At 51.6% G+C, this 25,634-nt stretch overlaps 12 protein-coding genes across 12 annotated transcripts; 4 read left to right on the top strand and 8 right to left on the bottom strand.

Moving 5' to 3' along the window:
- Positions 1-319: 319 nt before the first annotated feature.
- On the bottom strand, positions 320-590 carry NEUTE1DRAFT_117669 (uncharacterized protein; the record flags this gene model as incomplete). Its single annotated transcript, XM_009854700.1, has 1 exon — positions 320-590. One exon carries the CDS (start codon positions 582-584, stop codon positions 360-362), a length of 225 nt encoding a protein of 74 aa, XP_009853002.1.
- A 781-nt stretch (positions 591-1,371) lies between these two features.
- NEUTE1DRAFT_85225 (uncharacterized protein) lies at positions 1,372-4,099 on the top strand (the record flags this gene model as incomplete). The annotated part of the gene is made up of 2 exons (XM_009854699.1): positions 1,372-2,556; positions 2,619-4,099. The coding sequence occupies 2 exons, from the start codon at positions 1,632-1,634 to the stop codon at positions 4,097-4,099; spliced, it is 2,406 nt and encodes an 801-aa protein (XP_009853001.1).
- Positions 4,100-5,295: 1,196 nt separating this feature from the next.
- Positions 5,296-6,488, top strand: NEUTE1DRAFT_85223 (tetrahydroxynaphthalene reductase; the record flags this gene model as incomplete). Its single annotated transcript, XM_009854698.1, has 2 exons — positions 5,296-6,137; positions 6,208-6,488. The coding sequence occupies 2 exons, from the start codon at positions 5,369-5,371 to the stop codon at positions 6,243-6,245; spliced, it is 807 nt and encodes a 268-aa protein (XP_009853000.1).
- Positions 6,489-6,742: 254 nt separating this feature from the next.
- NEUTE1DRAFT_139399 (uncharacterized protein) lies at positions 6,743-7,321 on the bottom strand (the record flags this gene model as incomplete). Its single annotated transcript, XM_009854697.1, has 1 exon — positions 6,743-7,321. One exon carries the CDS (start codon positions 7,319-7,321, stop codon positions 6,743-6,745), a length of 579 nt encoding a protein of 192 aa, XP_009852999.1.
- Positions 7,322-7,574: 253 nt separating this feature from the next.
- Positions 7,575-8,440, bottom strand: NEUTE1DRAFT_102580 (uncharacterized protein; the record flags this gene model as incomplete). The annotated part of the gene is made up of 2 exons (XM_009854696.1): positions 7,575-7,619; positions 7,949-8,440. The coding sequence occupies 2 exons, from the start codon at positions 8,438-8,440 to the stop codon at positions 7,575-7,577; spliced, it is 537 nt and encodes a 178-aa protein (XP_009852998.1).
- An 845-nt stretch (positions 8,441-9,285) lies between these two features.
- On the bottom strand, positions 9,286-10,386 carry NEUTE1DRAFT_111692 (uncharacterized protein; the record flags this gene model as incomplete). The annotated part of the gene is made up of 1 exon (XM_009854695.1): positions 9,286-10,386. One exon carries the CDS (start codon positions 10,384-10,386, stop codon positions 9,286-9,288), a length of 1,101 nt encoding a protein of 366 aa, XP_009852997.1.
- Positions 10,387-10,960: 574 nt separating this feature from the next.
- On the bottom strand, positions 10,961-11,644 carry NEUTE1DRAFT_139396 (uncharacterized protein; the record flags this gene model as incomplete). The annotated part of the gene is made up of 1 exon (XM_009854694.1): positions 10,961-11,644. One exon carries the CDS (start codon positions 11,642-11,644, stop codon positions 10,961-10,963), a length of 684 nt encoding a protein of 227 aa, XP_009852996.1.
- Positions 11,645-12,242: 598 nt separating this feature from the next.
- NEUTE1DRAFT_102578 (uncharacterized protein) lies at positions 12,243-13,052 on the bottom strand (the record flags this gene model as incomplete). The annotated part of the gene is made up of 1 exon (XM_009854693.1): positions 12,243-13,052. The coding sequence occupies one exon, from the start codon at positions 13,050-13,052 to the stop codon at positions 12,243-12,245; it is 810 nt and encodes a 269-aa protein (XP_009852995.1).
- Positions 13,053-15,487: 2,435 nt separating this feature from the next.
- On the bottom strand, positions 15,488-16,198 carry NEUTE1DRAFT_102577 (uncharacterized protein; the record flags this gene model as incomplete). Its single annotated transcript, XM_009854692.1, has 1 exon — positions 15,488-16,198. The coding sequence occupies one exon, from the start codon at positions 16,196-16,198 to the stop codon at positions 15,488-15,490; it is 711 nt and encodes a 236-aa protein (XP_009852994.1).
- A 4,604-nt stretch (positions 16,199-20,802) lies between these two features.
- Positions 20,803-21,627, top strand: NEUTE1DRAFT_25790 (uncharacterized protein; the record flags this gene model as incomplete). Its single annotated transcript, XM_009854403.1, has 1 exon — positions 20,803-21,627. A coding segment is annotated over one exon (825 nt), but the record flags the coding sequence as incomplete, so codon positions are not given.
- A 1,812-nt stretch (positions 21,628-23,439) lies between these two features.
- NEUTE1DRAFT_139392 (uncharacterized protein) lies at positions 23,440-23,889 on the bottom strand (the record flags this gene model as incomplete). Its single annotated transcript, XM_009854691.1, has 1 exon — positions 23,440-23,889. One exon carries the CDS (start codon positions 23,887-23,889, stop codon positions 23,440-23,442), a length of 450 nt encoding a protein of 149 aa, XP_009852993.1.
- A 500-nt stretch (positions 23,890-24,389) lies between these two features.
- Positions 24,390-25,196, top strand: NEUTE1DRAFT_111686 (uncharacterized protein; the record flags this gene model as incomplete). Its single annotated transcript, XM_009854690.1, has 1 exon — positions 24,390-25,196. The coding sequence occupies one exon, from the start codon at positions 24,390-24,392 to the stop codon at positions 25,194-25,196; it is 807 nt and encodes a 268-aa protein (XP_009852992.1).
- Positions 25,197-25,634: the final 438 nt, after the last annotated feature.

Below are 25,634 nucleotides of genomic sequence, written 5' to 3'. Positions count from 1 at the left end.
TGGGCGATTGGCCAATCGCAAGATGAGAAGCCCTTGAAAAGTGGCACCACGCTAGAGGGTGGAGCCGCTCGCTCACGGCACCATTGAACCGGACTGGACTGTCTCGAACTGTGTTGGATGGATGGATGGATGGATGGATGGAACTTGGGGATCGCCAGCATGATGAGGATCCGAGGCCTGGAGTAGTGTAGTGTACATAGTCGGAACCACCTGGAGCTTCCATGTTCGCCAACAACAACGTCACCGAGGAGCCATGGCCCATGACTTGAAGCAAAACGAAAAGTCTCGGCGGACGACGGACAGGACAGTTTCGGAATGGCCCAGAAATGGCCCAGAAATGACTGACATTAGGCGCCCGTCTAACCTGTCCTTCCATCCATGTGCCGTGACATTGGGTGGCCCCTGTCTCGTTTCACTACTGGCGTCTTATGTTCCGGCCCATGGGATGTCAACTTAGGTATAGTAGGTATCTGCCGTCGAACGTGTTTCGAATGCTTCCACTGTTGCTGTTCACAGTCGCGGACGTGGGTTCGCATTGTCGTCGGTCGGATTGTGGGTGGTATAGTGTACACTGTAAACGCCATCCTTTTGGATCGACGATCATCGATGGACTTTTTCGGGTCTTGCCGGTTCTCGAGTCTTGGAGTGAGACGGAGCGGTAATGTTGGGCCATTTCCTACCACATCATCATCAGTAAGTACCTATATTGGACCGAATAATAACATCCAAGGATGGAAAAGACATACTGATGGAAGCAATCGCAGTCAATTCGGCCGGATTGCCATGCACAAATGTTGTATCGTGGTTCGCTGGCGGCAAGTCAATTGATGATGGTCTTGGCCAAATGGCGTGAGTTAGGCATTGAAGCGGGCCTAGCCGACGGGCACTGTTCGCTGTGACTTCAGTTAGGGTAAGTGGATGCATAATGTGCACAGCTTGCACAACTTCAATTGCACAAATCCCCTTCTTCGTCGACACTCTCTGTTCTCTCGAGGCAGGAACAACTCGCGTCCAAGAGTCCAACATCATGTCTGCCACTTTCCTCCTCTTGCAGCAATTTACTGAGTGATGACTCAGCATTCTGCCTACAACATATTGGACAGATGGTGACCGGCTGGCTCCAAGTGCCGACAGCCATCTTCTTCCTCAACAATTCCCGTCTTCCCCCTCTCCCTGTTCACCTCGGCATTGATTGTCGACCACTACTACAGTACTCTCCAAAAATCACAGTCTTCGGTTGCCAGTTCAAAATAGACTCTTGTTCTTTTCAGTCTATTGTCTACACGTCGTGGACGGAACCGGAAACACTGTTGTCTTCCTCTTTGTTGCCCCCTTTGTTCACCATCATGTCTTCAATCCCCTTGACGGCAGCCATGATGCAGCACCCTTCGAGCTTCATACACTCTGCTTTGTCTCGTCGAGAAAGAATTTCGGAACAACAGGACCAAGGACAGCCATAGCCCCTTCTCATCACCTGCTGGCCCGCAAGCTACGAGCGATATCTTATAGCACTTAACTACTACACAGTACTGGTCTCCATATGGTCATTCTACCCACCTCTACGCCCAACAATACTCACTCACAGAATCACATTTTCAAAAGATCGAGTGAAAACTCCAAACGTCATCAACATGTCGAACGAGTCGTCTGAAGGGACTGATGCGGATCCTTGGGCGGTACCCAAATTTACCGAGGGCACCAACGTCTCCCGCGACATCCCCAGAGTGAAACCCCCAATCATCAAATCCGTGGAAAGAACGAGTGCAGTACACCGTGCCTATCGCAATGACATCACCAAGTTCTTCTTCAAGTGGCGCCGCCGTGGAAACGATTCTCCCAGCGAGTGGGATGGGGCAACCATGGCCCGCCGAGTCAAGGCGCGCATCAACAAAATCCCCATCAAATCTTCCTGGAAAGGCCCCGGGAATTACAGCGGTCTCATCCGGCGTAGTAAGAAAAAGATAGCGGATTGGGGGAGTGGTGGACCACGAGATAAGGAGCCCTGGGCAATGGCCAGAAGTAAATGGCTGGCAAACCAGTTTCGGCGCATCAAAATGCGCCACATAAAGACTCTGGGCTGGGGCGGCCTCGGTGTTGTCAACCTCTTTGAGCAAGAACGCCCAGATGGCCAGGTCATCAAAGTCGTGTGCAAGATAGACATCGACAGCGGCAAGGGCTACCTTAGGTACGAGATCGAAGCCCACAAGGGGACTGCCGGAGCTAAGCATATCTCACAACGCATCCCCCCCGGTTATTTTGCGCGACCCAACGGCCAGCCTATCCAACCGGCCCCCGGTACTGTGCCTTCGTCCACCAGAAGGTCGTTCGGCTCGGACTTGATGATGATGATGAGCAGCGGCGACGAGGCCAAGATGGGGAAGGGTAAAAGACCCGATCAATCGCTCGATGCTCCTGCCCTTTGGGACACAAATGAGGTCTTGTTCCTCGAGTTTATGAGCCGCGGGGATCTCCGCAAAATAGTCGCAAAAATTGCCGCTGGTCTTAGCACGCACGGCAACCTTCCACCACTTACTCTTTGGCATATTTTCGGCAATCGTAAGTAGCTTCAGCCCTCTACATCTTAGTCACGATGACTAACATGAAATCACAACCACCAGTCTTCAAGGGCGTTGTAGGGCTGGCGTACCCGAGAGTATTCATGCCAGAGGAGTACAAGACCCCATATATGAGCGACGAAATTGTGCCCCAAGCATCCGAAAGCTGCATGCCCTTGCCCAAACTGACACCATACTGTTCGTATAAAACCCTTGTCCACTTCGACCTCGATATGAGCAACGTCCTGGTCGGGGACTATGATAGTTTCGAACACAACGCCACTCCGATAGCCAAGATTGCCGACCTCGGCCTGTGTCACCCCTTTTTGGGCAACCATGACTCACCCGGGTTTCGTTGGTCGTGCCGCAGGCGAGGCAAGAGAAGCATCTTCGCGCCCGAACAGTTTACCGAGGAGTGGGACTACGTCAAGGACGGCCCGCTCGAATCCGGCGCCAAGACGGCGGGCAACTACAACTGGTGGACGAATCTCTACCAGGTCGGCATCATCATGTACTCGCTCATCACGCTCTGCGAGTTCGAGGTGCCGCCCACGCCGAACATGGCAGAGGTGAGATACCCAGACGGCTCAGAGAAGGAGGTGTGGGGATACGGTATGGACCTACTCGTTTGTGGTTACAGTCACATCGATTTTGACTTGGTGAACGCCGTTGCTGCGTGTCTCTGTCATGATCCGGCGGACAGGCCAGATCTGCACGACCTGGAGACGTTGATAAGGACCAAGGTAACGTCGCAGCCGCCTGATGGTCCGGCGACGAAGCAAGCGAGGGATTGGGGCAGGCGGTACTTTGAGGGGGCGCCACCGCCGTGGTATCAGCCGGCGACGACGGGGAGGGAGAGACTCAAGCTTTGGCAGAAGCCTGCCCCTGGAGGTGGTGGTGGGGGTCCGCCTATACCGCCTGCAGTCAGACAGCCTGGCGTTCAAGCTGGATTGGCGCAGCAGCGTACGACTTCACTCGCGACTTCTATGAGACAAAAGCATGCTGCAGCCGGAAGAGGGCAGCAGCGTGCGGCTTCGGGTGCAGTTCCTCCGGGACAACAGTCTCGGTTCCCAGCCGGGAGAGGCCAGCAACCTTCGGTGCAAGCTGGATGGGGACAGCCTCCTATGGCTCAGGCTGGGAGGGGACAACAGCCTCTAACTCAAGCAGGAAGAGGGCAACCGCCCCAATTCCCAGCTGGAAGAGGACATAAGCGTGCGGCTTCGGCGGCAAGGGGTGCGGGACTACAGCCCGGATTTCAAGCTGGAAGAGGTCAGCAGCCTGGCTTTCAAGCCGGAAGAGATCATCAGCGTGCGGCTTCGGGTGCAGTTCCTCCGGGACAACAGGCTCGGTTCGCAGCCGCGAGAGGCCAACAACCTTCGGCGCAAGCTGGATGGGGACAGCCGCCTCAAGCTCAAGTTTCCGCTACAGCTGACAGGTGGCGACAGGCTGGGTTTCCAACCGGAGGGCATCCTCCGGCTACGGGTCGAACTTCCCGAACCCATTTTCAAGGACCCTCTGGATTTTCGACTAGAAAGGGAGGTTAAGCTACCGGTGCGGTGGCTAACTCGCTGGTTCAAAGCTGCGGTCACAGGGTGCGTCGAGAGCTGGTGGTCGGAGAAAGCAGTGGGAGTTTGGGTTGCTGTTTTTAAAGGTCTTGGTGTTCTGCATTGTGTGTGGCTCAATCTTCACTTGCATTGACAAGTATCGTTCTGTAATGTTCCAAGTGCAAGTGCAGTCTCCTCACGCTGGTGGACTGTGAAGAGTAGGCCATTCGACATGCTAGGATGGGAGAATGGGTTCAGGCATGTTATGGAGTTTATCTGGTTACAGAATGTCAATGCTGTATCGTTTAATTTCTTTCTCGTTTTGCTTATAATTTCCTTTCCATCATGTATGTTTCTCTGGATGAGCAATGAACGTGGAGTGTTAGTTGCGTCGTTCATTGCTGTTGAAGGCGGACGTAAGATGGCGAACTGTCCGAATCTGCAACTGAGCTGTACCAATGATCCCAGGTTGTATTGCGACGCTCTCAAATCAGAACTTCATATTCTCGTTCCAGTCACAATGTTTTTTCAAGGTTCGTGGCGCGCATACAATTGGACAAAAATCTCAGATGTTGTGTTGCCAGACGGCTGCATGCATCGCGAATCACCTGTGGTTGTCATCTTCGATTTCGGCATCATGGCACAGTCGGCACTCATTCATTCCCGTCTTTCCTTCTCCGCTAACCGCTTCTCCCCCAGAGAAACGGATGAACTTCAGTGGGCTGATTTTGAGTTCACCACAAACTGCTTGACTGTGTTATTCTGGCGTGAGAGGGAATCGATCGGACCACAGCCAGGCTCTGCGGACATGTAGTCGGGGGATGTCCGGCGTTACATGTGCCTCTCCCGTGCAAGTCCATTCATTTCAGCCGTTACCCCCGACCCCAACCCCGCCATCTAAAGTCCGAAAAGGGGGGACCGGGCAAGACATTGAACTCGCTCAGTTGACTAAAAACATCCCTTTGATCGTTATCCCTTGGTACCGCTCATCTATCGCCGAACTCCCGACAACAGCGAACCGGGCTGGCGCAGGCAATGCCGGCGTATGCAGGGAGAACCAGAAGCAAGGAAGATTGAGCGACTGCAGCCAGATGTCAGTCAATCTGGGAATAAATAGGATGGTGAAGCCGGTTTCATCATTTTCTTGACGACGCCCCCTCTCTTCATCTCTCTTTAGTTCTTCCTATCTTGTCCCTGATTTCTGCATCCTACGCTCCAGGAACATCATCACAATCCCATCACAACAAGCCACTCCCGCCATCACCCAAAATGCCCATTTCTATCCCCACCGCCTCCCTCGAAGGCAAAGTCGCCCTCGTCACCGGTGCCGGCCGCGGCATCGGCCGTGGTGTCGCCCTCGAGCTCGCCCGCCGCGGTGCCTCCGTAATCGTCAACTACGTATCCTCCGCCGGCCCCGCCAACGAAGTCGTCAAGGAGATCGAATCCCTCCACAACGGAGCCCGCGCCACCGCCATCCAAGCCGACGTCCGCCGCGTGTCCGAGATCGACCGGCTCTTCGCCGAAGCCAAGCGGGCTTTCGGCCGCATCGACATCGTCATGTCCAACTCGGGCACCGAGTCCTGGGACAAGACCGAGGACGTCACCGAGGAGAAGTACGATTACGTCTTTGACCTCAACGCCAAGGCGCAGTTCTTTGTCGGGCAGGCGGCCTACAAGCACTTGGAGCGCAACGGACGGGTGATTCTCATGACGAGCATCGCGGCGGGGTTGATGGGGGTCAGGAACCATGCGCTGTATAATGCGTCCAAGATGGCGGTGCAGGGGTTTGTGAAAGCGTTTGCGACGGATTTTGGAGATAAAGGGATCACGGTCAATGGGGTGGCGCCCGGGGGCATCAAGAGTGATATGTTTGCGGAGAATGCGTGGCATTATATTCCGGGTGGAACACCCGATTTGGGTAAGGATAAGATTGAAAAGATGATGGCGGAGCATTGTCCGCTGGGAAGATGTGCGGTGCCGGAGGATGTCGCGAGGGTGGTGGCGTTTTTGGCTAGTGAGGATGGGGGGTGGGTTAATGGTGAGTTTTCTCCCTTTCTGGCGTGAAGGGTGCTTGAATGATGGTGATGATGCTAACGTGGTTGATACAGGTCAAATCATTACCATCTCTGGTGGTTCTTCTCAGTAGAGATATTCTGGATGCTGCCTGGGATGGGAGAATAGAGACAGAGAGGGTGGAATCGATTATGGGTGATCTATTGGTTGTGGGTTGGCATACTACTACTATTGAAAGTTGAGAAAAAGTCGCTGTATCGCGATGGTGACAGGTCAGGAGTAACGTGAATCTTGCAACACAATTGTGCATTTATCAGTCTCAAGTTCATCAAGGTACCCTCTGCCTTGCTGATCATCTGCCTCCTTCTCACTTGGGCTACATGCCGTGGTAGTTCTCTCCTCTGTCAACATCTCTTTGTACTTATTGCTCCTTCCCCCGACAGTCCGATACTAACTCATAGCCCCCTTTAGTCCATGCCCCCTTCATCAATTCTTCCATGTGTTTCTACAACTCAAAAGTCCACACCCCCTTCCTCTCCATCGAAATCCGTTCCCCTCATTGCCCAAAATTACTCAAACTACCCAAGTCCCCCCTCAAATCATCTCATCAATCGCCACAATCCCCTCCTCTCACCTTTCATCCACATCTGCCCTCTCCATCTTATCCCCCAACTCCCTCACCATCTTTTCCCTCTCCTCTCTCAATCTATTCAGTTCCACTTCCACACTCCTAATACGCTCTTCGATACTAGTCGCGACCGCGGTCTTATCGAGTGAAGCGAAATGCATACGAAGCTCTGAGCCAGACATATCCTGAGCGCCTTCCTCATGCCTACCTCTACCGAGGATGTGGTGCAGGGAGGTAGTCCTGCCGCTGCTGCCGAGCTTTGTCAAGGAGGTATATGTAGTTCCATGCCGGGCAATCAATCTTCTTGCCCTGGGCTGGCTTAGCTCGCGCCAGTTTGCGGTGTTGTCGTTGAAGGTGGTGGTGGTGGGGGTGGTGATGGTGACGGGGTGGTGAGTGGTGACGGTGTGGTGAGTGTGAGTGGAGGGTGGGTCTGACTTGACCGAGACACTATCACGGCGGTGATGGTGAACAGAGACAGATTGAAGGGAGGTGATGTAAGGAGTGGCGATGACATCGCTTGAGTCATCTTGTCTGCCAGTCTTGTCGGCCATGTTGGGGATGATGTCCTTGGAGATGTCCATCATCGCTTGATGATGGTGATGATGCTCAAGATGATGGTGATTTGAGATGCAAGACGTGTGCTGTCTTTGAGAAGTGGGATTTGTGATGTTGTGAAAGGAGGCGTTTGGGTTTGACTTGACTTCTTTGGTGATGATCGAGGAAAGTTGGTGGTGAAAGAAGAGAGAAGTTGGGAAGGGACAGAAGTAGAGAAACAAGAGAAAGTTGAACAGCAACTCGTTTATTCTCAATCTCCCCATCCACCCCTTGAAACACTCAACCCTGGTGTAAACGTGCTCTGCCAAAATAGATGCATCCTGACTATTCACTCCAGAGCTCAGTTGGCAATCAAGTTCAATTTATGAAAGGGTACATAATACCAATCCGGAAACCGCCAAATCGTTGAACTAATGAGGAATACTGTGATTAGAGGTGGGGAGGTGTCCTGTCGTTTCTATCGTGATTCTTGAGGTACGCTATATACTACTGTATCCCTCATCCTCATCCTCTTCCCACGCGTCCCAAAGCAGCTGATCGTCCAAGATACGCCTGCACCTAGCCAACCTCCTGCCACGTATATGAATGTCGCGCCAGCTGGCAGTCTCCTCATCACGGAGAGCAGACGAACGCAAGCTACGATGCTGGGTGACATGTGCTGGATTCTCTGGCATAAGCCTGACGGTTCTGTTGACTCTACGTCTAGTGATAGAATGACCGGCCGGTTCGCTGCTGACTTTAACCGGGGAGGCGTGGCTTGGTGTGGTGTCTTGAGGCGAAGAAGTACCGCTGGGCGCGGAAATGACAGAAGGGTTGGCATCCATCTTATGGCCAGTGACATTGGCCGTGTCGGCGTCGATGTTGGTGTTGGCGGTATCTGGTTTGGTGGTAATACTTGAAGCAGGGTCTTCGGCCTCGACAGCAACTGTGACTGATTTGAAAAGAGTAGGAGAAATAGGAAGAAGGGTAGAGGTACGCTGGACGGATGGGCTGGCGCCGCCAGTATCGGTACGTTGGCCGTTACGCATATTAATGGGTTCAGTCCTAACGATCCTTGGGCGCTTTTGGGTGATATACGACGCCGAATAGATGGTGCGGTTGGAAATGGTACCTCTAGGGACGATAACTTTGGGGTTGTCCGTCATCTTGTCTTTTGAGGTGTCAACGAGGAGGGTATGCTGCTGCTCAGAGAGCGATATTCTGTAGAATGAATAGCTGTTGTCAGAATGTCCGAAGAAAGTGACCAAGAGAAGAGTGGTGGTATGTAAAGCAGATGAGCAGCAGAAAGGGTGTGCATGACGGCATTTTATTCTCCTTCGTCAATCGAAAGTCGCCTCATGTTTGCATGTCGCAATCTGGCAATTTCGAGCGATCACCATCCAAGAGAACACACCCAGGTTTGGCACGGTGCTATGTAGGTCCATCACTATCTATTGTCGGTCCTTAAAAGGGGAGATTAACACCGTGAAAGAAGGGAACTCAACAGACGCTTTATGGTCCCTTTGAGGATAACCTCATGTTGTGCGTCCAGCGGCGCTGCGGCAGGACGTGGATCATATCAGCCCAAGGTCTGAACCTTCCCACAATTTCCAGTAGTCAACGTGGTGGGTGTCTTCTTTATATGCATTTTTGCTTCACTACAAGGAAGACACTGACTCAGTGAATTGTGGTCTCGAAACTTCCATAGCGCGGGATCTATCCGCATCTGTCAAAGTAAGTCACTTCCTAGGTTGCGATCAAACATTTTTATCGTGACTACTCCACTGGCCTGATATGATCGCGTCACTCGCCGACGACGACACCTTCCTTGACTTACATACAAGCCGCATCGCACATGCCTTTTTTTGTTTTCCTTTTTCTTTCCCCCCTCCCCACCTTGACCATTCTTGAACGTTCATTCTGCCAACATCAAACCCGCTAATCACAGGGGTATACCACTCTCTCGCCTCAACATTCCTTACGCTACCTCACATCCCCATCCCCATCCCCATCACTCCATCATCTCATCATCCTCATCACCATCCTCCTCCTCCCCCTCCCCCTCAACACTCTCCTCAACACCATCCATCCCATCAAAGTCTTCATTTCCCTCACTCCATGACACCATCGGATTCGGCTCCAACCATCGCTCTTCCACAACATCCCCATCCTCATTGACCCAAGTCTTCTTCGCCCTCTCCCGACCCCTCAGGAACCAACTTGAATCCTCACCGTAAGCGCCGCCCATCCCTGAACCTCCCGACCGCATCTGCATCTGCATCTGCTTCTCACGAGCAACTCTAGCAGCTTTCTCAGCAGCCACTCTCGCTTTGGTAAACGTAAGACAATTCTCGACATAGGCCGTCGTCATCCTTTCCTTTTCTTTTTCCTTTTCCTCAGCTGCGTTTCTCTCCGCTGTTGTCGTGTAGATGGTGGTGCCGGGGACTTTTTTCATCGTTGCTTTGTAGATTGTGGTGCCCATTTCGGGCGTCATGGTGCCTGGCTGCACAAGACGAATGGGGTGAGCGTGGTGATGGCGCTCGCGGGAGGATGAGGTGGTGGTGGAGCGGAATTTGGTGATGCGGTTGTTGCTGGATGGGTGGTTGTGGCTGAGGGACATGGAGGGGAAGCGGGCAAGATATAGGCTGACTTCAAGAAATCCGACGGGGTCGTCGCAGTTGAGGAGGTGGTCGCAGAAGTCTTGGTCCTGGAAGAGGTTGGTGGCGGCGGTGTTGGTAGTGATGTTGGTGGTGTCGGTGGTGGTTGTGGTGGTGTTGCTGCTGCTGCTGCTGCTTGCATTGGGGTTCGAGAAGCTCAGGCCTGCGGAAGTTGTGGTGTAGACGTAATCGCCTGTTGAATTGCCTGCGAAGTTGAAGGCGGCAGGGAGTGAAGGTTGGGGTTGCTGTTGGCTGGGGACACGTTGGGTGTGCGGAGATGTGGTAGTCGTGAAGGGCGTGTCGACCCGGGCTTTGGGGTTGAGGGTCATGTCCTCCATCTCTTGGGTAATTTCGTGGGTTGACTCCATGATGGTATGGTTAGGAGTTGAGACGGGGGCTTTCGGCTTGATGGTTAGGCCATCCATCTTCTGGGTGATATTACACGCTGGCTTCATGATGCGGATATTCCTGTCCTTGTTGGTTCGCAAATTCTGAAGTTATTGGAAAGCGATGCGTTAGTTCGTTGGAGAAAATGGCTGAGTGGGACTGGGGGAGGAAGTACAAACTGGTTTGCTCTGGAAGTTGTTTTTGAAGAGGAAGAAATTACCCTTGAAGTGGGATTCACAGGCGTTCTCGTTTCTCTTCACCTGTCCTTGTCGATGGAATAGAAACCTTGACGAAAATCGGTGAATGGGGCCTCAAACCTGCTGAGGTAACGCAATTCTCACAGCCTTTGTCAACCTGATGCTTAACCCTCACCCGATTTGATACAGGCTTGCAGTCCATGTTCGTTTGGTTTCTGTTGCCTGCTTCCAGGCTAAAGTCTAGAAGTGAAGTCATTATCCAGGTGGCCAGTCATTGATTGCTTTTCTTTCAAAAGCGGAAGATACGTTTAAAACATTATTGTCGTGTTTTCACTAGTTCCCTAGCTGCTGCTCTTCTCACTGGCAACTAGGATCAATTTACGAAGCCTTCAGAGGACATTTGAACCAATGTTTGGTATCTGAAAGAGATTATTATCGTCCACCCTCAGTCCATCATGACCGTATCCTCTTCCATTTCCACGTCTTCTTCCATCTTCACATCCTCCTCCTCCTCTCCATCCTCCTCCTCTTCTTCCTCCTTGATCACCTCCAACTGCCCCAAGTTAGCCTCCTCCCTCTTCAACTTCAACCCCAGCCCTTTCCTCATACCCTCACTGAAGGCACCTCTTCTATGGACCCTCGTGGCCCTTCTTGTACTGCCATGACGTCTCTCCTTCTCCTTCAACCAACGCTTGAGCCCTTTAGATGCATCGCGTCGAAGAAAGTCGACGACGCCCACTCTCACTCTATCACGGCATTTGGTGATGCTGGTGGTATGCGGACGGTCGTCGGAGTTGCGAGGCTTAACGCCCTTGGCTAGACTTTCGGCGAGGTTACGGGAGATGTTCCTAACGGGTTTGCGCAAAGGGATGATGTTCTTGGGACTCTCCGGGTCGGTACAAGTTGCAGTCGCGATAACTTCTTCTGGTTTGGTTCGTTTGTCGATGATGGGGCTGAATTGTGTGCCGCTTTGTGTTTGGAAACCAGCTTGGGAAGCAGGACCAAGGGGACCTGGTCTTTGATTTGGGCCGGGTGGATGGGAGGCGCTAAGTTCTTGACCCGGTGTTGGGGCGCAAGGGTCGATGTTGAGCTTGGCTAGCTTTCGGATAACTTCTTTTGTCGAGTCCATTGTGTTTGTTCTTGATGTTTATGGACACCTACAGGGAGTTTAATGGTTGTGCGGTTGAGCAGTCCAACTTGGCGTCGTTGCGTTCTGGAATCTCCTGAGGACCCAAGTTGGACGAAGTTACCCACGGGATTTTGAAGAGGGAGAAGAGAAAAGCCTCTGTGGGAGGGGGGATTATCTCAGCCGCTTTGCGTGCCTGTGGCTGATGGTGCCTTGGGGGCCTTCACTGATGTTTCGTCCCATAATACACAAGAGGATCTCTACAGACACTTCACTCGATAAAACGATGAACGTACGCATTAATACGATTCCTTGTATCTCCAAGACGGTTACCGTATCGCGATCTTAGTTCGAACTAACAGATATCTCGAGGATTTCTACGTATCGTCTCTCAAGCTTGAACGAAATTTGAATCATCTTCCCTTTGATCACATGTCCTCCATGCTTCATATGGTACACCACCTTGCACCTTCTAGAGATTCATCGTAGAAACTCGGCGATTCCTTGTCCTTGAGTGTGATTACCTGTACGTTGTCCCTGACTATGCCTGCGTTCTGTATCCCGCTTCCCCTCCTCTGATGAACAACTCTGGCAATCCACTTCACTCCTCCATGACATCCTCCACATTATCCTCACCACCACCCTCTACCGACATCTCCTCCTTCATCAAGCTATTTCCTCCTCGCATCTCCGCCAGCAAATGCTCCATTCTGTCTTCAGAAACAGACAAGGGCTTCGGCTCTCCGGCGGTCAGAGAAAGAGAAGACATAGAAGAACCCAAGGTCAATTCTCGGTGAAGGGTGTTTATTGACTCAAATTCGGCCCTGAGTGCACGAAGTTTGGCAGCCAGATCTCTGTGCTCCTGTCTCATTTGTTCGAACCCCATTCTTTTGCGATTGTTGATAGGGTGAGTAAGCGCATGGTCTGGGTCCCCCACGCGCATCAAAGACTGCCCCTGGTGACGGGCCCGCATGTGGTGAGCAGCGGTAGCGGTAGAGGTATGCTTCTGGCAAGGACGATTGCGGGCGGCTTGGGAACGAGGCTGATGACGGTGTGGCTTGTAGTGGCCAGGAAACGGTTGAGGGTGTTGGCAAATTTGGGGAAAATGTTCAGCCGCCTGGGTTCGAACAGATGGGTGGATATATGTGGTGCTGATCTCTGGTACCGCGGGGCTGCTGAATGTGCCAGGGATGACCGTCATGGTGGTCAGAGTCGAAGGTCGCGGGGGTGAGCTCTGGGTATGCATTGTTGACGGCTCAGGGTCACTCAGAGCAGAGCGAACATCGACATCAACACCAGGTCTGGGATGCATGATGATCGCAGACGGCTGGCTGGGGTTGACACTGAGGGTTGCCATGCCGTGAATGACCTGGTTGGCGCCTTCAGACTCGCTGCTGTCGGTTGGCTTCATGTTGGCTCGACGGTATTGTAGGATTGTTGCGGGACCGAGGCTTGGGTTGTCGAGTCTTGATGTAGCTTGCGAATCAGGACTGCAAAAAATTGGTTTAAGAGAAGGGAGGAAGTGAAACCTGAAAGAAGAAAGTTGAGAGCTGCCTATTCATAATTGTCAGCCATGTGAGTGAATGGCAAACAACTCGTGGGTGGAGTCACAAGATCGAAAGCCGACGCAATACGTGCGGCATTCAGGTTCTTGGAATGCAAGGTCGACGTACATATATGTATATGTACGTACCGGTGCCTGTATCTTGGTAAATGGTGTTTTCGTCACGCGTGGTTCGTGTTTAGGATACTTTCGGACTGTGGGCTGGATTCTCAGCTGCGATCACTTCGGAAAAAAAATAAAAGAAATAAAAAAAAGAAAAAAAAAGAAACGTGCTGCCGGAAGTTTGAAGCTGCAAATATTTTCATGGGATGCAGTATTCGGAGTCAGTCATTACCATCCGCAGGAAATAGCGCTTATTTTGTGCAGTACCTTGCCGATGTGCCCATCTGCCTAATGCCATGCTTAATAGGCAACTTAAGGATATCCCAAGCTCCGGGCCTACTGTGTACATGCGGATATTTGTACAGATCTCCGATAACCCCAAACCACATGTTCCTTATTGGGTGATTATGTTAGTTCTGTTGAAGGCGTGCTCGATGACCTCGGTGACCATCATTTGGCCCAAAGAAGAAGCCTGGATGGTGCCGGCCAGTGTTGAAAGTCATGCCCTAAACCTGATGGGCAACTTGGTTGGTCACTCCACCAACGGGCGTTGGACTATGCTAGTGGAGAGAAAGAAAATTTTGCGCCTTGCGCGGTCTTGCAGTTGCTATTTGCAAGGAAAAAGGCAGGTCCGAAGTAGGATGAAATTGCCAAAGGGGAAAGAACGAAAGCCATTTGTCCTCGGCCGGTGGGTAGATGTCTGCGGACTAACACGTCTTGGCATTAATGAGAACCTGCGCATGGTTTGGACGTTCCGTGGGTCGATGTCATTCACTCGGATACCGTCGAATTGCGCCATGTTAGGGCATAACTGGGTTTGGGAAAATTGTGCCTCAGGCTCTGTCATCCGAAGTAGATGGATGCCAGGAGACATCAATAGGAATTTGCACGCATTTTGGCTATTGAGTGTATTTACTCTGGCAGATTTCATCTGAATGTAGATGGGTACCAAGTATGTCACCACAGCCCTGATCCAGTGAAAGAGTACAATTTGTACCTTGTGCCGGCGGCATGTTAGGGCTAACCTGTCGGAGATATGAGGGCACAAGAAGAAGCAAATAATGACGTCGAACTTGTCAACTGAAGGAGAAACGAGAAGGGGGGGACAAGAAGTCAAGGGCTGGGGAATCTTCGATGTACATGACTGCCCGCGTAATCACCTAATTATGCCCGTGTAGAATACGGATTGACTAAAAGGCCACGATAACATGTTGCTCAACAGGGCAAATACTACCGCAGTCTGCCTGCCCCTTCTCTCTACTTGCGCATCGTCAGCGAGCCTTACGCTCACGAAAAAGTCAGTTTGGAATCACATTGTGTTCCTTTGCATGGGAATTTCTTCCAGCCCTACGCTACTGCAGTCAACCACTTTGACCTTGCCACGCCTTCTGTCCAGGCATCGTGTCGTACGCAGCCCCCATAGGTATGTGATGAGCTCCAGCCAACGGAACCTGGAGAATGCTGGATGGGTGATCTTGGGCTCCTTGTAGGCATGGAGGCATGTATGAGAGTGAGGTTTCCAACAACATCTTGAAAACGCCTCTCGCGGCGTGTACACAAGTTCATAGGTGTCGGGGATCTTGGCCGAGACGAGCACCTTCTTGTGTGTGATCGTGTAGCCCTTATTGTATGCCTCTTGCGTGGGTGTGTGGAAAAGTTCTCCCCTTGATCGTCCACTTGGGCATTGTTGGCGAGCTTTGCATACGTGAAAAAGTCAGTTTGGAATCACATTGTATTCGCATGGAATTTTGTTCCAGCCCCATTGCGTGCAGTCAATGTATCCCTCTTATGTGAAGATATCTCATGATGAAGCAAAGTCAAACGAACTGTACACAGGAATTTCAAAGTTCCGTGGAAAGGAAAACGACTTGATGGTCCAGAAGAACAAAACCCCTGCTCTGAATTTACAACGCCCTTGCCATGCCCACTATTCCCATGCTAATCAGCAATATCCACGTGTACCGCCTCGCAGTGATAAACCCCAATTCGCTCAACAAGGTAACCTCCATGATTTCGCTCCTCAATGCCAAATGCAAACCCAATGCCAGTAACTCCAGACCATCCTGTTCCTCAGCCCAAGTCATCATTCGTTTACTTTCCATCCAACCGACCCCAACTCGTCGACATCGCCGCCTGCAGCTCCGTTCTCACCCTGCCGTCACACCCCCACCGAAGTGTTCTCAATGTCCAGCCCTAGCAGCAATTGCCGAAACCAACCTGATCTGCAAGCGATACCTTAGCTGGGCCCGGACCAAATTACGATGGTGCTCTTCTCTCGTCAGGCCCGCAACGTCACCGGTGGTGGCAGTGACCGGAGGAGTCCGAGGCCGGTGGTGGTGGTGGTGGTGGTGATGGTGGTGGTGGTGGGCTCTGACAGTCTGGCTTTGGATCTGGGCACAGTGTCTGAAGAAGCTACCTGCTTCTTCGCAGGCCTCTCGGGAGGAAGTGCGAAGACGAGGACGAGAATGAGGGCGAGACCGAGGGAGAGCTTGGGCGGCCTGGCGCTCGCGTGCGCGGATGTTCATCATGGCGATGGAGACGGTGCCGTGGCGAGCAGAAAGTTGGTTGCACAGGCGAGACCACTCGGCGTGGCCGCGGCCGTGTGCTTCTAGGGCGCGGCGGTTCTGGAGTGGGTTGCTCCTGAGTGAAAGGTTTCTGGTGGCGGTGATGAGGTCGTTACTCATGGTGATGTCGGTGTCAGAGCCGTGGATGGTGGTGCTGGCGGTTGCGGTTTGTCCTTGGGTGGAAGTCTCGGAAGAGACAAAAGACTGGTTCATGTTGCGGCGAGAAGGCCCAGGAGAAGCTGAGGCTTCGTTGAGAGTAAAAGAGGGGAGATTGGTGGCAATGCTGAGCCTGTCAAGGCGTTGGGTAACTTCAATGGTTGAGTCCATTGTGCCGTCTTTGTTGTTTGGTGTTTGGCGTTTGTGTGTTGATACGAGAAGTTTGGTAAGAGGTGGTGGGTGAGAATGAGTGGTGATGTGGTTAGTGAAGATGGAAGAAAGGAAAAAAGAAATATCAGAACTTAAATGAGCGAAAGTGAAAAAAAAGAAAAAAGAAAAAGGGAAAAGGAGGGGTTGGAACTGGTCAAGTGAATGGGTGGACCGCCCTATTGTCAGGTTGTGATCTGAATGTGAGAATTTCAACCCAAATCTGAATAAGATGCAATACCAGAACCTTGAGCAGACCACCCGTGGTTCTTGGCTGCAGCTTCTTATTTTTCCCACACAACACACAAGAGACTGTGTCCTTCACTCTGCTTGACCTGGCCTTCCGTCTGATGTCTAGCTCGATGCGCGTTAGACATTGTGAGAACCTCAATTCTTGTCAGTCATTTCGGCTGCAACGCAGACCAGACACTCGCGTTTCTGACGCGACATGTCAAAAGACACTGTTGTTATATGTAGAGCTGTATTGATCCCATGCTCTGCTCCGACTTTTCCGCTATATATGGACCCTTGAGCTCTTGGAAGCAATGTTGAGATGTTCCAGAAGGTCGCTCTGTGTGGGAAAGTTGATGCGACAAGCTGAGATAGGAAAAGCGATGGACAGTCTCCCTGGCTATGAAGACGGATTAGCAACATGTGATATGTATGTCTAAGGTTCTGTTTCCTACCGCCATAGGCCTTCACTCAATCCCTAAGATAATATGGAATGCAGTCACTTGTGATTGGGGTGTGTGTGGGGAGAGCACTGTGCAATCCTTCTTGCCGATCATGCAGTGCTAAGCTCTGTGTTTTTTTTTGCAAAATGATAGCATTGGGGATGTGGCATGCATCGTTAATGCACATATTTACCTTAGATACCCATAAGCCAGCCGCCATGCATTCCCGGACCTCCGGCTTGGGAATTGAAAGCACCGAATTTTAGGAGTGGAGTTTCGATCTAGCGGATATCATGACATCATTCGCCGACGGCGGATGAAGTAACAATGTCACTCAACTGCTACCACATATAGCCCTTTCAGATATTGTTTGGCTGCGAACGATTTGTCTCTCCTTGTGATGGCGGTGGTTGCGGACCCTGCTCATACGTCTTGTCGGTAGAGCACCTTGTGTTTGAGAGGATGTGTGTGCTTGGTACCAAATAAGGCGGTGCGGTGAAGTGGAAGGCATGTCAGACACTCTCCTCTGTTTACAAGCCCTTTTGTTTCTCAAATCATGGGCTGTTTTGAAGCGGTAGTATTTCTTTCAACTTCAACGGTAGACAACTTTGTGATTTGTAATGTCCAAACATGTTAACAGAAACTGCCAGTGTCCTCACTGCTGCACCCTCTGATTTCTTGACCAACCCCTGCAGAAAAGAAGTGGGTCCATGCTTCTCTGTTAGTGCACATCCACTGTAGCCCCTGCATTAGGGCTCCGCGCTATCACTTACACATCCTCAACTTTCCCAATTTGTTCCAATTCAGTCCCACTTTTCTCACTTTCGACGCGGGTCCATTTCGACTCCATGCACCCGAGGGGACGGAGTTGGGACGAACAGACGAACTCTCCAACTCTTACAACTCCGAGGCTTCGGCTAATTCTACTTTCTTCCAGAGCATGCGCAATGGTTCTTTCTGTAGAAGAAGTCTTAGATTTGACGCTGCGTTGACCTTACAAATAAAATGAGATGACCTTTGGATGGGCCGTGTCGGCGGTCCTCACGGCAGGAGGATGATCGTTCTCCCTAGTATGCAAATGGTAACAATCACGCGAAGAGGAGAATTGACAATTCAAACGTTTGTGAAAAGAAAGGTTGGGCAACGGGATTGTGTAAAACTGAACGAATGACGCAAAAAGGTTGTGTCCGCGGCAAAACTGCTGAGTGGTCAGTGGCAGGCAAGAGGGCAGACAGTCCTAGAGGTAAGGTACCTACCGCGTTCCTCACTAGCTGTGTACCAGCTGTTCTGGCTATCTGCCCGTTCTGAGGTACCGACAGCCCGGCACCTACCGGCAAGCCTGCTGCAGAAGGAGGGCACTGTCCCAGTGCGCAACACCTGCCAGGCGCTTACCAGGCGCTGAACCTTCCACTTGGGCCTTATAAGGTCCCCCTTCAGCACCCCTCAGTAACCCCAAAACCCTCGGTCCTTGTAAACGTTCCCTCGTGGTCTAGCGGTATGAGGTGTGGCGGGGCCAGAATAACATTGCTCGTTGCGTGGTAACGGTGGTACAGTTTTCGTAGGCGTGTCAAGAGTGGACGGGTTCGGCCCTGCTCTGGCCGCTGAGCTTTTTGCTTTTTTTCGTCTTTTGTAGTATTTGGAGTTGCTTCTCGTCAATCAATGTCCGAATTCACTTTTTTTCGCGAGTTGTTCTCTTGCTTGTAGACGTATTTTGATTGTCTCCGATCTTGCGATGCTTTCAGTGTCGTTTTCACGTTTATGCAAATGGTCAACATCGCGGCCTTCGCATCAGTCAGAGCTTTTGCTTGGCCAAACATGAGGCTACAAACAATGTCATGTCACCATCCGCACATCCATCACCTTAATGAACCCATCTACTTCCCATCATCACCTACCATCTTCTCTCGCCACCTCCACCCTCCTCCTGTCCAACGCCTTATCAACCTACCACCTCCCGTCTGACTACCTTCTCAAACCTCCACTCGTGATAGGCCTCCTCCTCAATCAACAGCAGTCTACCCTCCTTCGCCTGCATCTGGTTTTGAGAGTTTCCACTCTGTAACTTTTCCATCTCCTGCTGAAAACGCCCGCTAATGTGCTCAATGGCATTCGCCTCTCGCGCTGCATGAACTGGAGGTTACGAACAAGGGATCGGTAGAGATTAGCTCTGAGTCACAACCTGAGCCGGAGTCAGTCTGGTCAGAAGTCAGAAGCGGTGTCTTGGTCAATGCCTCGGCCGATACCTTAATTTAGCCATGATTTAGGTGCAGTGACGGGCGATGGCGTCTGCTATCGGGGTCGATGTTCGCATGGGTTCCGGTGGTTGCATTATCGTGGTCGGTACTCGAGCATATTACCGGCCTACTGCATTTGAGCCCAACTAACTAAACCTTGGAAGGACTGCTACGGCTGCACATGCGCAGGGGAAGCGAGTCGAAACACAAGAACTGGGTTCTGGTGGGTTGTGCCGGCAGCTGCGGTGACGATGTCAGGTTTCAAAGACGATGTGAGGAGGGATTTGATGTGGTTGCCTTGCCTGTGAGAAGGTTTTCGATCTCCGAGGCCACAGTGGGGTCGTCTTCTTTGCCCCTGGGGTTCAAGTTCCCGTCATCTCCGCTGGTTGCTAAGATAGCCGAGGCTTGCGCTCACAGAGGGAAAGAGCAAGGAAAGCCTGCATCGGTGGATCCGTGTCTGGTCACTCTGATGACGAATCGGGAGGCGCTTAGTTGGCATGGAAGTTTTGGATATTTGAGAAGAAAGACCAGCGTAGCTTACTTACCGCAAGAGGAACCCCGTGGTTTTCGTAGCTGACGGGGAATGTGCCAGAGCTCGTCACTCCGATATATTGGGAGATGGAGGGGAATTATGCACTGCAAAATCTACAGTGCTGGCCAATAGTCGATGATGACAAGGAACACGATATCTTGATTCGGAATGATGGTGGATACTGTTTTGCCAAGCCAAGCAAAAGGCAGCTTCTTCAGTGATCTCGTGTTGCCGCGGTTCCATTTCTCTTTTGAGGGGGTGAGGAGATAAATCGGTCCCCGACAAAAACAGGGGTGTTTTTAAGGTTTCTCTTCATCCCGTGACTTAGGTTCTCACTGCTTCCATCCACGTCTTGGGGCATCAAGTCTGAAATGTCGGGTTCGCGATGTGTTCACAGACCCCGATATGTACTGCCCGACCCTAATGCACTCATCTCCAACGAAGTGGGAGAGGTGCGTGAGATACCTCCAGATGTTGATGCAAATAGGATTTAATATTTTTTTTTTTTTTTTTTTTTTTTTTTTTTTTTTTTTTTTTTTTTTGCAATGCCAGACTGACCAAGCAATTGGGTTTGAGAAGATTTGGCCGGTGTACTACCGTGGATAAAAGACTGCATTTCCCTGGAATTCTGGACTTCTTTTTCTTGACTACAGCACTTTTCATTCCTCGGAATCCAAGACAGATCACTTCTTTGCAAGGAAATCCCGAAAGTCTATACATAGCATCACCATCACCATCCAATAATCTGGTTGTTTGTGCAGCAAAGACCAGTCAAATCCAAGTCCTAAAGTCTCTTCTTCTCCTCAAACTTCCTCTCTTAAGACTTCGAGTCATCGACTCATCGGGGTCCGAGCTTTCGTTGCTTGAGTCTGTCACTGGTTGGAACATCTTTATCCCGTAGCCATACACTACCTATCTGGTCTACTAGTGACTGCCTGGTTGAGTCTCCGAGTTGATTATCAACTGTTTACCCCATCACAGGTACATACATTCTCTGATTCCACCAAAATGTTGCACTTGACACTGACATACTTTCTCCTGTGCAACTCCAGAACTCCAAATTCTCCTCCACCTGAATCTCTTGACCACCACAAAAACAAAGACAAATCCCACAACCAAGTGCTCAAGATGAACACTCACGATATCATGATGGCGAGGCTTCAAGCTTTCAATGTCTCGCAGGATGATGAGCAACGCCTACCCGGTTCGGAAGCTCAAGCACAAGGTCAAGCCAGCAGCAGCTCCTCAAGACGCGAGTATTTCATGAATGCAATGAGGGAGGAAGTCTCCGACGACATGTTTTTCCCGACGCCTCAAACCACTCCCCACGCAAGCCCCATCTCTGAGCCGAATCTGCATCCGAATCCGACCCCGACCCCCCCGAGCCCCGGCCCCAGCCCCCCACGTCGGCCCCTCGTGCGTGTCCGCTCCATGCCCCCCAACCTTGATGTCGCTGACTCCTACATGTATGGGAGATTCTCTTCCACGGGCACTACAGCCACAGGCGGGGATGGAGCCACCACCAAGCCACCCCTCCCCATCGGCTTGCAGACACCCACACAGGCCTCTGCTCCGAACAGGGTAACCAAGGCCTCCTCCCATTCTCACCACAAGTCATCTCGAAGCGGAGAGTTCGTCATGCGTGAGCTGGAGACGCCCCTGGAACAGACGTTGTATGCACGGCGTATGGCAAAGCTTGCCAGGAGGGAGCAAGCTGCAGCGCGGGTGAAGGAGAGGAGAATGGCCAGCGAGAACAGGAGGAATGTCACCAGACTCTGGATATTGGAACAGCAACTAATGGCACAGGTTCGCGCAATGGATGCATCGTGGAGAATAAAGCACCCGGGATATGGGATGAACAAATTTTCTGCGGCCGCGGACACGGCCGGGGGCGTGCCGCCCCCTTTGGGTTTGGCGATGGAAGAGGACGGATCTTCTGGCTACGGCCAGGTCCAGGAGGAGGACCCGGGTCACACGAGCTCACTTGATGCACACGTCAGCGATAGTGACCAAATGGAGATGGAGGTTGAACAGGAGGAGGACTTGGACTCACTTCAGGGAAACGTCTCTGGTGATGAGGAGATGGATGACGGACTGTCACATCCGGACAGATTGGAGTCACGTCGGGCAGGTCTCTCCTACCTTGGGCAGATCATGGACATGATGGACCCGCTACCAGACACGGCGTCAATTGATGGAAACGCCGGCAGTGATGATAACCAGATGGAGGAGTAGGCACCCGTCACCTCGAACACAACAACTTCTGCCTCCGATATGGAGGTGGCATCGGGATCACTGGCACTTGGGTCATGGTGGACATGGCCACCTGAATTAACCCCTCAATGAAGGCCGGATGGAAGCCCGAATCAAATGAAGGACGGACTTGCTGATGATTGATGAGGGGCTTCTCGTTAGGGAAGATAGTGGAAGGAGCAATGGTTGTTGGCGGGGTATTTTAGGTGCTTTTGGGTTTCTGTCATACTTTTCTTCCTTTGTTCTCCTTCCCTTATCAGCCACCCTCTGACCTCCACGAACCCCTGGCATTGGCAGTGAACCTGGGCTGCAGTGGCAACCGACTTGACGAGTGCAGCCCACAAAAGGCACTCGTCAATCACATCCATTGACGAAGACTTTTTTCTTCCCCTGTGCGATCATCATCATCAGATCAGGGCGGACGCGCGCAACTTCCAGCCGGTGGTCACCCATTTTTTTCCTTCTCCAACCAAGCTGTCAACCAAGCATTTTCCCACGCATTGTTCTTCCATCGTGATTTGATAGATAATACCGGACTTTGGATAGTTCCAGAGTGCTCTGCTGGCGACAACATACCTACCCTTCTCCTAATCATCCTTCACCCCCACATTCATAGTACCGTCTCTGTAGTAATATAAATCAGTACTTTCGTCAAGCTCTTTTTTTGGCCCTACTACCTACGCCTCAGTACGCTCTAGGATGCCCACTAACTTGAAGATAAATAAGGAAAAGAGTACCGACTCTTGTATCTCATCGGTGGGTCTTCGCTGCAACATCTTATTTCAGAGGGCGGTACCTAGGCATCTTTCTCCTTTTCAAGTTTCACCAAGATTGGTGGCTATGGCTTGATGAGGAGGAGCGAATATGCTTTGATAGAAACGACAGGAAGCATGATGTTTTGATGAAATTGTGGTACCAGAGTAAGGGATGTTCTAGGTTGATCGTTTCAAGGTCGTTAATCTTTGTCCTAGGCAACGGAGTTGTTCTATTTCATTCTGGGCTGTTGTGTATGTAGCCGGTGTACCTCACTTGGGCTTTCTTCTGTTCTTAGTGTACCTAGGTAGAGGTGGATAAGGGGGTCATGGCAGGCCATGTCCTCTTCTACCAATTAGGCCGCCAATCAAGCATTTCCTCGCATTGCTCTCCCAACATCTCAACTCTCCTCGTGATCTGAAGTCCAGACGCTATCGTCCAGACTGACTCCCTTTTGAGCCCAAGCTACCTCTAGGATGTTTCTGTACATACCAAATCTGGTCCCGGATGCCTGCAGGTCACGGTGAGTTGCCTTCATTTGCACGACGAGCCACGCTGCTTGCTCAAGCCGACTACGCCCATCCATTTTCTTTGTTCTTTCTCAACTCGTTCCCGTTTGCTGAGACCTTGTACTTCCTCCCATGACTTGTAATTTACGAAGCATTTCTCTGAATCCAACATCTTCAGTCGAGCGCGACCAACATCTTTCTACCCGCAGCCTTCCCGATGGACACATGCACAACAGACGTTGACTAGAAACTACGTGAGCTCAACATAGACCCACATACAGTTCTGGCCGTACACCCCCTTACCCCCTCCGCCTATCATGGGGTTAAAAGCAACATCTTGCGCAGTCAGTTCGACATGACGCCGCTCAACTTCAACACCCCGATCAGCCCGACCGCAGTTACCACTTCTACGAACGCCCAAGCCAACGCCAACTTCAACGCCAGCACCAGCACCATTACCCACACCAATACCCACAAAGACGGCAGCGGAAACAGAGCCCCTCTCCCTCCTCTCCTGTCGGGCGCTCTTGCACTTGTGTCTCGAGATTTGGTCTTCTTTGTTGTATGCCATCAACAAGCGTTGCTGAGAACTGAAGAGCATGTTTGAGTGCAGAAAAAGGCGGAGCTTGAGGAGATACTGCGGCAACGCAGAATGCTCGCCACTTGTGGTGACTCTGCAGCAAAGGCCCAGGTGAATCATCTCGAGGTGACGATTGATGCTATGCAGGCTTTGAGGTATGGGCTATGGGCAGGTCAAGGGCGAGATTGAGGTAGCTACCAAGGGGCGAGTGTCCGCCTCATTAGTAATGTCGATGGGTCAGCGGGAGAAGCAACAGGAGGAAGGCGAGCGGATGGGAGTGGGGAGAAGGAGCTTATGAATGTCGTCTGGTCTTTTGTACTGTCGAATAACTGACCTTCTGAGCGGGTGCGAACGTCTCATAATGTACAAGGATTGAGGACCCGTTGACTGCTCTTGGATCCGGCGTCATTCGTGCCCGCCGTCTTTAGTGTTCGAATTATTCACTTACAGCAGGAGCTGCCTCTGACTTGGACGTTAAAGATCAAACTGTTGGTCTTCAACTTGTGCCATCCACGACTAGACTCTTCCATACCCACCAACAGATTTACACGCACCCTTACTTCTCAAAGGAAAGGCATTTTTCTTCATTATTCAACTTGTAATCATCGAAAGCATCCAATATGGCAAATCGGGGAGTCAAGAGAAACTTTGACACAGTGGACCCCAGCAGCGACACCACCACCGACAACAACATGCGCATGATGCGCGAGCCCAATCCAAGCCCAACAACAGCACCCGCCTCGGAGCCTCGCTTCTATCCAACGACGAATGATCCCACAACCGGTGGCGATATGTCACGGGCTGCCAGACCATCCGCCAACCAGGGCATTCCCACCATCACTTCCCCCGCCCAACACGATCCGACTCCATCAGATCAAGCTACGCCCAACGCCAACACAGGTGTTCCCGACGCCAACGCAACTACACCTCGCGCCGCGTACCACCGCCGCCAAGCCGCAGCCACTGTACAACGCATCGTCCTCGAGGAATCAGTAGCGCTCACCGAACAAATTGCCGAAACTTTGACAGAGCGCGAGCTCAGGCAGATTCTGCGCACGTGCATAATCAGGCAGGCTTCTGGAATCCCGCAGAGGGCTATGATCAAGTATCTTATTAGAAAGCTTGCGCTGATGAAGATGGTCAATCACCCAGACTTTCCGGAGTGGTTTGAGAGGTTCCAGCGAGGGGAAATGGACGTTGAAAGTGGGGCGGAGGCTGATGATGAGATGGAGGAGGGTGATGAGTATATGGGAGAGGCTGAAGAGGTGTGGGATACGGATGAGGGAGAGGCTAGAGAGGATATGGCAGAGGCTGGAGAGAAGATGGATGCGGAGGAGGGAGAGGCTGGCGAGAATATGGGAGAGGCTGGAGAGATGGACACGGAGGAGACAGAAGAGGCTGGGGAGGAGATGGACACGGAAAGTTAGAGCAAGGTCAAGGTACTATAGGTGAGTAGTGGGATCATTTAGGGAGATGGTTCCACTTGGGGAGGATCATGGCGGGACCTGAGTTTGGTGGGACGATTTTTTGGATGACGAAGAAAAGTGAAGGGGTGGTTCAGGACTGGAACGGCGGGCTCTCTCCTGGGAGGGACCTGGGGATGAGCAGCGTCGGAAGGAAACAGTGATGGATGAACAGCGGAGCAGCTCCTGCAGGTTACGTGGATGGAGGAAGCTGGAGCTTGGGTAAAAGGGAAGGAGCAATGCAGTGAGAAGTGAGGGGTTGAGCAACGGAAGTTACGGAAAGCGTTTTTCTTTCTTTTCTCTGCATCTCTAGGTAGTTTACACCACCTCGTTTACTTCAGGATGATGGCCACTTGGTAATTTTTTCTGAGAAATGAAAACATCCCGCCTCAATAAACTCTC

Source organism: Neurospora tetrasperma (genome assembly GCF_000213175.1).
Source record: "Neurospora tetrasperma FGSC 2508 unplaced genomic scaffold NEUTE1scaffold_5, whole genome shotgun sequence".
Classification (NCBI taxonomy): Eukaryota; Fungi; Ascomycota; class Sordariomycetes; order Sordariales; family Sordariaceae; genus Neurospora; species Neurospora tetrasperma.
Note: the sequence above shows the minus strand (reverse complement) of the source record. Positions and strands in the feature narration are given on the sequence as shown.